The following is a 15,115-nucleotide window of genomic DNA, read 5'->3' on the forward strand; positions in this document are numbered from 1 at the left end:
GATAAAGATAAGAATAAGAGTATAATGAAACGAATTGAGTAAGCTACAGTATGTTACGAATGATATTACTAAGGCCATACTTAGTCAATTGTTTCTCAGTTTCTCAGACGGTCCCACGGATTCTCGAGTTTTTTCGTTATTGTTACATAAGCAACGATAAAGACTGAAAACTTAATTGCACAGAAAACTACTTCCTAGCATTGTTCGCGACGCAGAAGATTTCTTAATCTCGATCTAATGTATATAGAGAATGTACTTAAAAGTATACGTCGGCGTACAGACTGATAATAAAAGCTTCGACAACCACTGTCAGCTACTGCTGACAAATACACGCGATATACAATAACGTTGGTATTCCCTGCGGGAGCTCCCTATTCTGAAATTAACATCCCCGCCTGATTTTAATATACGAGCGAATAGCAAGCGACGAAGTAGGGCGTACAGTCGCGTTGTTACATCACGCGAGCAGAAACCACGTGTCTTCTTCGCGCGATAGAACAAAGTTACGATCATATTCGCGGCTCACAAAGAGACCGGCTGACGGAGTGTGCGGGTGTCCCTCTCCCTTTCTTTCTCTCCGCCGTGTTGATACCTGTCCGTCCGAGACATTTGTGTTTGTGGTGTTGTGACACTGTATTCGAGAGACGCTTCGTCATGCCGGCGAACGATTTTCGCGCAGGTAAGAAACTATCATTAAAATCGTCTCTCTTTTCGTTCAAAAAGTATTGCTTTGCGACGATGGTTGGAATAAGTATAATTAATTATTAATGTAATAAAAAAATTTCGATAACTATGGAGCCGGTATATTTTCACAATTTGAGAGAGTTAGAAATCTTAAAAATGAGATATTTAGAAAATATCGTATTAATATCTACTCAATGTAGATTTTTATTTAGATCTTGTTCATATTAATATATTTCTACCAAGCATTATTACTTATAAAAGCACTAAAAATTTATTATTTTTTTATTAGATAAGAATAAATCTTAAATTTACAAAATATTAAAATTGCACTTTCGAGAATGTTCATTATTTAATGGAAAGAAAATATGACGCAATGTATACCGAAGACTTTCAAGGTCTGAATAACTTATAAGAGGTCTCGAAACACAAAAGGTCTAGCAATACAGAAGATCTCGAAATGGTATTCGCTTCTAAATTAATCTCAATATTACTGACAATATTCATTTTTCATATTTAGCGTTAAATATCTCTAGTAATTAGTCTCTTAATATCATATATTTTTAATATGAGATAAGAAAAATAGACAATCGTATTTAATGTTAGAGAAATTTAAATTTCAACAATAAGCCAGTAAATATAACGTATTAATAATTTAGTGAGTTATAAGAGAATGATAAAACAAAAACTGTAAATGAAGCTATTTATATACATTGTTGCGATTTATCCGACTAGTAGTTTCGAAATGAATTCAAGATTAGATTGCGTGCAAATAAAACTTGCTGCTTTGTGACATAATAATTTGCTTTACATTTCGTGATTGTCAATAGAAGTTGTAATAATATGTCGCTGCTCTTGAGTAAGCGATTCCATAACATGGGGCCATCGACCCTAGTCCAAATACTGAAATAGTCTTTACCTTCAACCTTCGATTTAATAATATTTATTTTAATACTATGTCAATATGTCATAAAAGGTACTAAATTAATTTAAGAACTGTATTTTTCTTGTATTTAACAGTATTGAAAAATTTATAATAAGTAAACGCACCGGACAAACTAAATTAAGCAAACAAAAATAATATGTATTATATTATTAAAAAGATAATGTCAAATTACCGTGGAACTCTTTGCGATTCATCTCATGTAATGTGATGGCACTGCTATCTTTAATTTCGTTAATTTCAATGCGAAAGAAGAGAGTCATACGATGATCAAAGTGCATTTTTTAACATAGTCAGCAACAATAAACTTTTTTTCTCATTACTTCATTATATAAAGAGTACAGACATTTTTTTTTAATTATTAGTCAAAATTATGTATCCATGCAGTTGTTTATTCTCTCTCTTTCTTTTTGCATTATAAATTTTATATTTATAAATATAAAAATATTTTAGTGTGTATTTTCAAATAGTCTTTTTATTTTGTATTTTTCCACGTTTAGTATTTCAAAAAACTTTTCAATATAACGACTAAAATAATTACACACAAATTAAATATTACTATAAACATACAATTTCATGAGATTAACAATAGTTTATATCCACATAACATCTCGCACGCACGCAGCATTAGATACAGTTTGTTGTAACACGATTCATGATAATATAATATAATCGTATATTACAGCAGAGACAAGAGGGCCAATTGCACGATAATTCTCTTTTTCATGCAATTATACTGACTGGTTACGTGACAAATGTTGATTAGTCTTTAAGGTCTTGTGTGCATACATGCATAAAATTTTAATTCAAATAGCACGCATATATTTAAACTGCTATCATATTTCAATCATTAATTGATGAAATCATAATATATTAAAAAACTGTGTCATTTTTCTCAATGTCCGGCGATCCGAGGATTAATTTCATTTATTGCGATAAAAAAATTCATAAAAATCCTTCACGAAAAAGATGGCAGCAATTTCTGAAATTTCGATACGAATATATATATATATATATATATATATCTATTTGCGTATAGTTGCCCGTCTCATCATTCGTTAATATGTATTCGATTCTACGAATATTTCGCCACGAGAAAGATCGCGATGTAGTTTCAAGGATTTCTTCTTCATTCGTTCCGACTAAAGTATTTTTATCGACGAGCAGCGAGAGATTGTTTTGTCGATAGGAGTAACAGATTGCTTACGCCCCGGATTTTCCTGGCTATTGTATCTCAAGATACAATTTTGCACACTCGCCCACTCGTGCACCTTATTAGGTTGCACATTCATGATGAAACGGAATAGCACGTTTATCTGCCCATCCAAGATAAAAATATTTTAGTTCCGATGATAACATTCTCTCACAATTTGAATTCACTGACAACCACTTGTCAATATTGAACGAGACATGATCTCTATTTTGCATTTGGTTTTAATGATAAAATTTTATTTGCGCTATCGTGTTTAATGAATAAATATTAAATTAATGATACGTAAGAAAATTGCAACGCGAGACATTATTGATTATCTTACATAAACGAAAAATGTAGTTAATTAACACAAATCTTATATTGAAATAAAAAGCTAATATATCCATGTATTAATACAAGCATGATATATATACATTTATTAAGAATATACTTTAGATATTTTTATTACTGCAATAAAAACTTGTGTTATCATTATATATATAATATAATAATAATTTTTTCACGTCTCTTTAATATATCTATAAAAGATTACGTTAAAAGATATTACCAGCACTTATGATGCTGGTAATAAAAATTTGGCAGATAAAATCAAAATCGTATTATTAAGCCATATCGTGCAATAGATAATTCTCTGACGTGAATAAAATTTTTTATGAACTTCATTTTCTTTGATCCAAATCAATATACAGATGAAAATTTCATCGATATCAGGTATCGCTATTTACAGAGACTCCCATTTTACTCCGTATTTATCCAACGTATTTCAATGGCGGAAGATCATTTAGCAAGAGTATGTTTGTTCAACGGTTATGGCATATGCGATTAGACTTTCGACCCATGGCTATCGGTTAACTCGTAGTACTGGCCTTTATCGTCCTAGCGTGTGAAAACAAACCCAGTCTCGATATCGCGATACATACAAGTTTATAGAATTGCTCCGCGGTTATCTCAATTCTGCTAAGTAAACGCTAATCGATAATTAACGAGGACGCATAAATTATATGCTCGGCAAGAGAAAACTTTTTTTACGACATATATATCTTCTGAAATGCGACACGTCGTGCAATTAATGATATCGATGCGAAACGAGAATTGTGTGGATATAAATTTTGCAAGTTGATAACCAAGAAACTTGGAAAATTACTCATCTTGGTTATATATTTATCTGTTATTACAGTCAAAACTGAAAATTAAGCCATTAAAACAAAACTGTGTCAAGTAAATTGAGCGATATGTCGCAGATATTTGCGAAACGAATTAAGATATAAAAATGTGTCTTTTTTTGTAATATAATTCCACAAACTTTTGTTTCAACCTGTACGTTAGCAGTAGTTTGATGTGATAATTGCATAATATCAGCGTATGCTAATTAAACAACTTTTTTTTCTTCATAAAGTAGATCTTTACTTCCTCTAACGGAAACGAAAAAACTCGCTTATCGCTAAAGGTTAAAAGATGACTTTTGCATTCCTGCTATCTATTAATATAAATCTCATAAATACGCATCGTCATACGATTCAAATTCATAGCTAATTGCGAATAACTAACAAACGTTTATAACTTGATCGTTGTTGTTGTATAAAGCAATGACGTCAATTCTCAAAGTACGTGTATAAGTGCGCAAATATTTTATTATCGTCCGCGATAAAAAGAATGATAATAATACATTGCGTTTAATTACGATACAATTTACATACAAAATAAAAGGAGAATTATAAATCTACAAGATGTCAGTTTAAAATGTATCATATATTCGCGTACAGATCGAATTTACTAAAACCATATGTGTCTATTCTTGATATAAATATCACATGTACGTATCAAAATATTTAATTTTTCACTCATGAAAGTGTCAAGTGAAATTTCAATAACTATTCTTGCATCTCTCTCAGAGTAATATAATATTTTAAACTGTCGTACTTTTGAAGACGAGGTAAAAGACGCGACTTTTCTGCGTACAAAGTCAGGGAAGAAGAATTGTTACAAAGCGATTTTTATTCAATGAATGAATAAAAATCGATCCTCGCAGTCTCAAGGCAGAGGAAGAAATTGCGCAGACTTATTGTCAGTACGAGTGCAAGGATCATTAGTCAATTTGCGTCGGCTAACATTTAAGTTACGCTCGCACGCGTTTATCGGTCTAATTGGCAGATTATGCCGGCTAATTGCCGCGTAATCTCCTGGCGGTGCTCCTGCCAAAATTAACCGATTGTATGCAGATCGTAGATTAAAGCTTCGTTAGTGCGGGCAAACGATCGAGCGACGATTAGTGGCGCGCGCAACAAATGTGTCGTAGAAGAAATTGCAGCTTCTTCTTGCGCGTCCCATCCATCTTCCTTAGACAAGTTTCACACTGTCAATGTTAATGATCGACTCGCGGTAGGCGGGATTTGATTCATCGACGTATATACGCGGCGGGTTAAAATTATCGCACAATTTTAATGATTCACTTGAGCCGCGATTACGTGTTCTGCATCGGATGTATCTAATTGCAGATTGCGATATTTTTTAGAACCATAAATATGATTCTACCATGTCGGTCGTTTACGCAAATTAATGATTACTCATCTCTTAATTATCGAGCAAACGAAATCATGAATAAAATTGGTTTGATGTAACGAATTAACAAGTATAAGCTTTTCTGTGAGAATTTACTTTGTAATAGCAATAATTACTATAATTAGTTCTTACAATGTTCTCTTTGCGTTAGGATTCGCGAATCTGATGGTAATAGATTAGATATAATAGGATAAAAAAATATAATGACGTTTCCGTTTATTGTTAGAGCATTGTATAAAATCGAATAATCGATACCAAGAATTTCGTGGAAATATATAATAGTCGAAGATTATTGAGCAAGTATAAGCGAATTGTATGCATTTAATTCAACGAAATTATGCGATAATTGGATGCACCGCATATACATCTTATTGTGAGAAGAGATAATCTTTCTATCGCAATACAAAGATGTAACAATTTGAAATATTATATAAGCTTTCTGCCGCTTTTTCTCTAAAAATATATATTTGTCTGCTCTTATCACGCGCGATATTCATTCGCTATCACCGGATAAGTATTATCGACAGGTTCTGAAAGTGGAGTTGTCGACTGCTAAAATCTTTCCTGTTTTTCACAATATTCACGATGAACTCAAATATTTTATCGCTGACCTGTGACCGATGTTGGGCAAAATGTAATCGCGAAAAATGTAGACAACTAACGATTAACAAATAACAAATAACGATTTTTGATATAAGATCAATATAAAATGTATCGTTCAATATTGTCTTGGAGATTTGATCACATATATAATGAAATAATTACATAAGCTATTTCTTTAATACATACGATATAGTCGATTAAATAAGATAATTGATGTTGTCAAGTTTATCGATCAAAGAATATAAAGACTTTTGACGAAAAACGTTATTTGCTTTTTTTATTGTTTAGCCGGAGAATCGAAAAGATCGCATGAACAAACAAGTCGCTATATTTTCTTTTGTATAGTGAAAATCGATACATTTTTTAATGTTTTACACAGGGGATCGTTCATTGTTGATATAATTTATCCCTACAATATTTACAGAATGCTCTTTACAAGGATGTACCATAAAAGATTCAGTTTCAGCCGAGATAAATACTCTTTTTTATGTTGCAATTTTAAAATATCCCGTTCTCGATATAATATGTTTTCAGTCCATGTTTTTAATAAAGTTGAAATAGAAATATGTGTTCGCACGAAAGCCATATCTAGTTTGTAGTAGGAATTTTTCGCGATATTATTTTTATACTATAATCATCTGATGTCGTATCAATGTAGCCAAGAAAATTCTGCGATAAGTCCAATAATCTAATTGATATAAACATGAATTTTTATGATTTTTCGTCGTTCATCACTCTCACTGACAGTTTAAATGTATCAATCCAATTAATAAATTTTCCGTTTATGAAATAATTTCTATTAATCGCAAAACGTAGACATCACTTTACATTACACATCGGTTACTGTATTACTTTCACTTTACACGAGAGACAGTCTTGCCAAAAAGTTTGTTTTCTAACAAAAATATAGGTCACAGGACATATAATTCGAAAATATTCATTATTTGTTTTGTTCCATATTTTAATTTAATTTAACGTTTTAGAATTTGTGTTTGTATCAATATTTGGCAATTTACTCAATGTAATTGCTCGGTAGTCGAAATTATAATTTACATTTTTTTAATCAAATTGATTAAGAAAGGGTCAATATTAACGCAGCTATGTTACGTATATGGCAATCAGTACATGCAAATTTTAATTACAACATATCACCTTGACGAAGTTGATTATAGGTTAATCAAATTATATGCCATACAGCATGCAAATGCATCCACGAGTTTTTCGCGTCGCGTGTATACCGTGCGATAAAAGAGCCAGTTGCTCTAACTGCAAAGAAAAGGTAAAGAGAGAAAACATCTTCCACATCCTTATTAATGGTTTTTATGGGCTATCATCTGGCGAAGATTCTCCACTATTAGAAAAGCGATTTTCCACGCGTGTGCTTCGAGATTAGAATGAAATAGATTGAATAGAATATCGATTGAAAAGTTTTAATGGAGAAAGAATAGTAGCATAGATTCATAATTTACGAAATCTATTTTAAATTGTATTTTATATTTAAAATAGATCTCATTATCTAATATAGATCTCATTAATTATGTTGTAATTTTTCTAAAATTGCAAAAAATACAACATATATGTAATATAAAATATAATTCTAATATTTTCCTGATTCAAAAGAAACACAATTCTTAAAATCCTCAATTACTTTAAAATCACAATAAGTTTTTTTCTAAGAAGCACACAGTAATATTTAAAGCTAATTTATGTGAAAGACTACGTAACCCGCTGCGTAATCAGCAGATTTAATGATCTATCACTTCCGCCCGGCGCAAAGTTAATATTTGCGTGAGAGCAAGTTGAATAGCTCTGTTTTTTCGATTGACAGTCGATTTATTATTAACAGCGACACATGCATCGTACATCGATGTCGCGTGTATTATGGCGTGCGTCGATCTTGTCCGAATGGCAATGCTGTATCTGCCTTTCGTGAAAGTTATTCTGTCGATGGTAGCCGCGGACTGTGCACGTTTGTTCGACGTAGTGTGGCAAAATGTGGCGGAATCGCCGTAGGACGAGAGGCAAGTAACGTAACCGCGTCGAAAATCGCGTGTCCTTTGACATTATCGAGCGATCGTGTCATAAAATCGCTAGTAAAGACAGCTGACTAGCAGGAAAACTCGAAAACTTCGTCCTGAAACGTGGTCCATAAATAATGGCACATTTCGAGAAGCAACGTTCCGGTATTTCTTAAAGTGAAATTTTGCGAATAGTGTTAGACAATGAGAAGTGAGAATTGACATTACGTGTGCAACAATTAATAAATACTTAATTTCTCGCGTAAAATTTAAATAACTCAATTTTGTGGTTGAAAAAATTATACATAATATTGCTTCTTTATCGAAGAAATGCTTTCCAGGATTAAAAAGATGGATGGAAGGAGAGGGTACTATGAAGAGCACTCTTCTCGCCGGACTGGCGGAACTGATTGGTACATCTATCTTGGTGCTTGTGGGATGTATGGGCTGTGTAGGTAGTCTAGGTGTCGTGCCTCCTCATCTACAGATAACGCTAACCTTCGGCTTAGCGGTTATGGTTGTGATCCAGGTCAGTAGGTAATCGGAAGTTTTCGGTTAGCACATGACTGATCGCTCAATTTATTATTATCTTATCTTTACGTGCATTTAAAAATATGACTTTACGTCTTTATGTAATACCGAGCATACCTTGCACACGCGCGACTCTCTTTTAATATTTTTTCAAGAATTACCTTAACGCAGTTATAAATTTGTAGTATAATCGTGCGATTATATTCCATTTACTCACGTTATTATAGTTATCTATTATAATACATTATTATAGTTGTCTGTTATATTATATTCAATTTCTCCATGTATATATATATATATAGTATAAAATTGCGCATTTAATACGTCATCATAATTCATGTTATAATGAAATAAAATGGCACGTCTTTCATCATATTATACCATTGAAACCCCTCCGGGTTGAAAGTAAAAAGCTTAAAGTTTAAAGATATTCGAAATAAACAACATTAATTATATATGATAAACCTGTCCATCCAACACGTTTTACGCGATATTTCTGCGCGTGTAATTTCCGGTGATTAAACAACACTAAAGCTCGAATCGGTTCAAATTATTATAATTTCGACGCGACCGTATGCAGAGACGGGAAGAGATATATATATAAACAGATAGATTTATTTTTATAACTAATTCATAATAATGAAAAAAAGGATAATTGGCGTACAGTATATTTTCCCATAGCATGAAAAATTAAACTCATCGATATTAAACTTGTTATACGTGTTTCTGATTAAGACTATCGCGGATTTATTTATTATATATATCCCACGTATTTTGCAATATTATACAAGCGCGTTTTATCTCTTTTATACTCTTTTATACGCTGTTTTTCGCTCGTATTCGTAAACAGGGTTACGGCAAAACGTGGCGATATCGTTCCGCGATTCGTTAGCGAATACTCGAATTTTTCTAATGCATATAGCGCATATATTTCATTAGCTTTTATTCACCTCGCTTCGTAATTTGTATCCGCGTTACGGTAATTCGGAATTTGTTGTGCGACGCGTTTCTTAATAAAGCAACATTAAGTCAGCATGTTATCGATGATTAAACATTCTTTCTTTGATTTTCCGTTTTCACAGTGTTTCGGCCACATTAGTCAGGCTCATGTTAATCCAGCAATCACAGTGGGAGCTGTCGTTTTGGGGAAAAAAACTATTCCCGAGGCCTTAGTATACCTTGTGTCCCAGGTAATAGGTGCCATTCTGGGATACGGCATGCTAAAGGTAGGTATAAGAAAATTATATATCCTTCTTTATATTTTTCCACTAAATAATATCGCAATTAATTGGATGAAAATAAAGAAAAATAAAAGTATCGATCTGTCTAATAATCGTCGTAAAAAAATTATGCAAGATTGAATAAAATTATTATTTCGTAAAAGATGTATACATGTATGTATAATTATCTCGTTATTTTTATAATTATTTTTTGTTTAAAACAACAGGAAAATTTTATATTTAAAAAAATCAGCAATATTAAAAAAAAATATAAATCTTTATAAAACTTATAATACATGTATAAAACAAATATCATTTTTCCTAAATAGATAAATTAAAATTTAAAAAATATTATAAAACTTTCTATGTTTCTTACGTTAAGTGGTTCGATTTTCATTTACGAATAAAACTGGACGATCGAAACATCGCCAAGTTTTAAATATAGAAATGATACAAAGATACTTTCTAGTTTTGTTGAGACACACACGTGATGACCTTCGATTTATTCGTCGTCGTACTTTGAGTTATACACCGCTGGAACGATACGTACGAAATGTGGATTTTATTAAAGAATTAATTAACGTTTCAATGATATCTTAATGAACGAAAAACGATTATTAAGCAAGACAAATACATTGACGATATTTATGGAGTAATAGAGTGAGAGAGAGAGAGAGAGAGAGAGAGATAGAGAGAGAGATAGAAATAATTCAAGAAATTTTTCCGGCTGGTTTATATCAACGCGCAGCAAAACGCGGGGATCACAACCTTTGTTTAATCAGTAATTCAGTACACGTGTTACTCGATTAATATTTCATGTTCTCGTAATCAGAAAAAAGCCTTACTGTTGCGGTATCTCTGCGTCTTTCGTAGCGACATATCGGCGTGGTAACCTCGATAAGAAGCAAACAAAATAAATAGTAATAATTATCCCTTTTTCCTATAAATGAAAAAATGTATACTTCAGAGTTCATTGATCGCGGAAAACATAGAACAAAGCTCAATATTCATTATGGAAATACTACGTCGCACAAAAAGAACTAATAATCCTGGTAAGACACAAGAGCAAAACTGTTTTAATATAACAGTATAAAGCAAAAGAATATTGTATAAATAATACTTCGTACATATTTCATATTTTTAAACCGTGCTTTTGCGGACGTTTTTTTTTTTTTTTTTGTTGTGACAGTTATTCGATCGCATATAATCAGCGATTTATATAATTTTATAAGCCCGTATTACAAATAAATATTCTTATAAACAATATTCAGTTTTATTTCAATTATACGCGCGTTTTTAATTCTGTTATTAATGCACATTTTGCTCCGTTATAAAATTCTGCTTTACTTTATCCGCAATAAAATCCTTAATTTTATTTTACAATGAACTAAAAAAAAAAAAAAAAAAAAAAAAAAAAAAAAAATGTCGGGACGCAATAATTTTAATCACGTTTCAGAAAGAAGCGTTTACAACTATTGTCTCAACTAACGCTCAATGTTCCTTGCAGGTGGTGACACCGAAGGATTACTTGACATCCGGTACTGCCGAACAGTCGCACCTGTTTTGTGTGACTGATCTGCACGCCGATCTGTCCGCGATCCAGGGTCTGATCCTCGAGGGACTCGCCACCGCCGTTCTGGTGCTGGTATTCTGTTCCGTGGTAGACCCGAGAAACGAGAGGAACACGGACTCGGTGGCATTAAAGTTCGGCCTTACGGTGGCCGTATTGGCGACCGCATTTGGGCCCTACACCGGTTGTAGCATGAACCCAGTGAGGTCATTCGCGCCCGCATTGTGGAACAATGAATGGTCGCATCACTGGGTCTACTGGTTCGGCCCGATGGGCGGAGCCCTAATTGCCTCATTCGCATACAGAACTATCTTTAGTGTTTCCGAGAACATTACCGAGGACGAAGAGCCCACCGCCGAAGCGGTTGCGCTCAACAGCGTGGATGCCCACAAAACCGAGGTAAGATGGTTGAACGATTAAATAAGAAGGAAAACCTAAGACATGTTACTCATCGATTCGATTTCGTCTTTCATCGTAAGATAATTAAATCGCGCGATAAACTGTGTAAATATAAAAGCATGTATTTTAAATAACTGTACTATTATTTAAAATGTTACATCCAATTAATTTTTCTAAGATCAAAAAGTGCTTTCTTTGTAAATTAATTTAAATAAAATTCAAATAGAACATTTCATTAAATATTGTTAAAATATATTCCACGACAAAGTATTAATACCATAAATATTACAAAGAAGTAATTAATTCGTTAAATTGCATTTATTATTATTATTACAGTTGTCGTGATTTTTATTGCGTGAAAGATTGTTTGTGCATATTTTTACACAGTTACCAGCTTTGTTGCAATTAAAAAATGTATTTTATTATGAAATATCGGAACCGCCTGTCAACAATTAGTAAAATACAATATTATAGTCGAATGTAATTTGTTTGCGACAATAGAAATAGTAATTTGTATAAGGAAAAATCAACCGACTTGGCACAAACCTTGTTTTTTAATATATATTATAAGGATAAAACATTATAAGGATAAAAGTTACGAAATGCGTGCGAATCTCTCGCATAAGAGAAACTGCGTCCCGTTTTAGCAATAATTCTCGTTAACGACGTTTCGGCGAAATTAACGGCCATCTTCGTGCGACTTTTAACGACCCTTTAAAATACGGGAGGGACGAGGCTCACGTGACTTTATCATGTAAACGCCATACCCACTATGCATCAGGGTTCTTCGCATGACGCGGATTATCTTGTAAGGGCCAGCCGTAAAGGTCGACGATAAATCGCTAGGTGGGCAAGGAAGTTCAGTAAAACTGTTTTACGGAACGTTACTGGGGAGAGCTGGATTTAACGTTGTCGGTTTACCCCGATTGTCGCGAGCTTTAAAGTGGATAAGAAATAGAGTCGTCCGTCCCGACGATATTGTATTTTATTCTGTACGTATCTCTCTTTATTTCACTGTCATCGCAGGATTGCGATTTTACTCGCATCCGATTACAATCACCTGAAAGCTCTCTCAACAAAAGCGACCTGGTTTGGAGCGTGTAAAAATCCGCTCTATAAGTATTATCTACGACGAGAGTACGGTGCGAGAATATTAAAACAATTCTTAAAAGTTTGCGCGTATCTTTGCGTTTTTTATCTCTTCGCAGTATTTAAAGAATTGCCATATTCTTCGTTAAACAACGCACGTTGAAATATTCTTTTGATTATTATGCAAAAACTATCTGAGAGAAAATTAATTTTATCTACGTTGCAATTGAAAATATTATTCTAATTTCAAGCTCTTTCGAGCAGCAAGAAATAATCTCCATTCATTTCAATTAAAATATAACGGTACATTATGCTCGGCCAATATTAATTGTGAGACCGCTATTTATTAACCGCAGTACAGTGCACGGTGGAATAGCCGTTATTCAGACAATTCTGTGATTATTAGCGATCCTCAAACATCCTCATTTTCCCGCGGCATTTTCGGGCGCAAAATATATTTCCGCGATTCGTGATTTTCGATCCAGTCGCGACCGCGATTCAAAATGCGCGCTGAAATTAATTGATATTACCACATTCCTCTTTCAGCAGCCCTAATTTCAATGGCGAGACAGGCACAACCAATGTGACAGGCGGTAAAAAGAAGCTAAAACTCGATCGATATTTTTTCAACACGAAGAAAACCTTCAAACATCTCTTGAGAAGATAGATACTTTGAAACGCACAGACAATTTTCAATGACGAGTCAGCTTCAAATAGTCAGAATTATGAAAGGAGCTTCGAAACTCATCGTCAATCAGAAGATGTACTCGAAATCTCCGAGATCATCGTCAACATAAAATGACGTAGCCATCATCACGTGCGTATCCTCGTACAACCGCAAGTCACGCTGTTTCTCAGTGTTAATTTGATAAAATTATTTGATTTTATTAAATCGCGATCGTTTTGTTATCATCATTGTTTTTTTTTTCAATAATCCAGTTTAAATTGAAATCAGATAAATGAGGCTTCCGCGTTCTTTTATCCAAGTCTTAATATCTAACTAACAATAAGTATGCTTGCCCGCGTTTAATCAGATATTTTTGGTCTATCCTGGCAAAACTCTCGCGCGCGATGTGTGAAAGCATCTCGACGATATGATCGTCGAGAGTGGACTCATAATCTTACGATCAAATCTCAATTGATATGGAATGTGAAATTAATTTCGAATAAACCCGTTGTGTGCCACTTTCTTTCTGTAATATAGTGTATATTCGCTATAAAATACCTCGATTATCTGTACAAGTTTATTGTATGTATATATATATATATATATATATTATTTTCTTTCTTCATCTGCTATACGTACGTTAGAGACAAGTACAAATTTACGACTCGATGAGAATATGAATGTGGCGAATAAACATTCAAAAATGTACATCTAATTACAAAAAAAAACAACACTTTTATGTTAACTCTTTTGTTTTCAGTTTGATAATAAATCGAATTTCACGAAATTAATCTATAGTGCCATATTTTCATTCTCTTTGATTCGTGCGCCTTTTGCATGGTAAATATATTATAGTTATCGCAATCCGATTATATGTTATAATACTCTTACGCGATATCGCTTGACAAACTTCACTTTTACGTTATCCGTTCGTTTAGGCAAAGCGCACTGTTTCGTACTCGCGTTTGTTAGTCGTCCGGATTCATCGCCGGAAGCGGAAATGTCGATTCCAGAGCGACGAAAAAGCCGCGACCGATGACTCTTTACGTACCAATTTTTGTTACATGAATGTATACACTATCGTTATTTCTATAGTCACGCATATATACTTGCTCCAAGCTATCGCTATGGCGGGAGAAATGTTTCGTCCGCTGGAAAAAAGCTCTTTTTCGAAAAAGGCAGCTTTCGAGCATTTCCAAACAAGTAACGTTTCACTATTTATAAATTTTATCAACAGACGCACAAATATACCTGTAAAAAATATATATAAAATGGCATAATCTCTCACATTAAATATTTGTCTATTTGTACACGCACTATCCTGTTATATCATACTTCCTGCAGAACGAATTATCTGTTTGAATTATATAAAGGGAAACGATCCAGAAGAATATTATCAAAGAATTGATATGTTGCATTTTATTTCTTAAGTTTCTACTCCTTAAATATAAAACCTAATCGCTATTCAATTAAAAAAAGATTTTAAATTTTTAGATGAGCTCTAATGTTTTAATTATTTAATTTGTTTGATAATTATAAATAATATTATATATATAGATATACATGTGTGTATATGAAAAAAAACATTTCCGTGATGAACATTGTAATAAAATTTTGCTTTT

The 15,115-nt window shown here is 33.0% G+C and overlaps 1 protein-coding gene across 3 annotated transcripts; it reads left to right on the plus strand.

The window, feature by feature from the left end:
• Positions 1-455: 455 nt before the first annotated feature.
• Positions 456-14,901, plus strand: LOC115236117 (aquaporin AQPcic-like). Of its 3 annotated transcripts, none has more exons than XM_029808346.1 (5): positions 456-679; positions 8,359-8,546; positions 9,631-9,774; positions 11,276-11,737; positions 13,373-14,901. In XM_029808346.1, exons 1-5 carry the CDS (start codon positions 655-657, stop codon positions 13,379-13,381), a joined length of 828 nt encoding a protein of 275 aa, XP_029664206.1. In that variant the 5' UTR covers positions 456-654; the 3' UTR covers positions 13,382-14,901. The 3 variants fall into 3 exon arrangements, with proteins under 3 accessions (XP_029664206.1, XP_029664207.1, XP_029664205.1); XM_029808347.1 differs by lacking the exon at positions 456-679 and adding an exon at positions 7,602-8,020 and having other exon boundaries at positions 13,376-14,901; XM_029808345.1 differs by lacking the exon at positions 456-679 and adding an exon at positions 7,813-8,020.
• The last annotated feature ends 214 nt before the right edge of the window (positions 14,902-15,115 follow it).

The sequence above is a fragment of the Formica exsecta genome, unplaced genomic scaffold, assembly GCF_003651465.1.
Source record: "Formica exsecta isolate Colony F162 unplaced genomic scaffold, ASM365146v1 scaffold245, whole genome shotgun sequence".
Taxonomy (NCBI): domain Eukaryota; kingdom Metazoa; phylum Arthropoda; class Insecta; order Hymenoptera; family Formicidae; genus Formica; species Formica exsecta.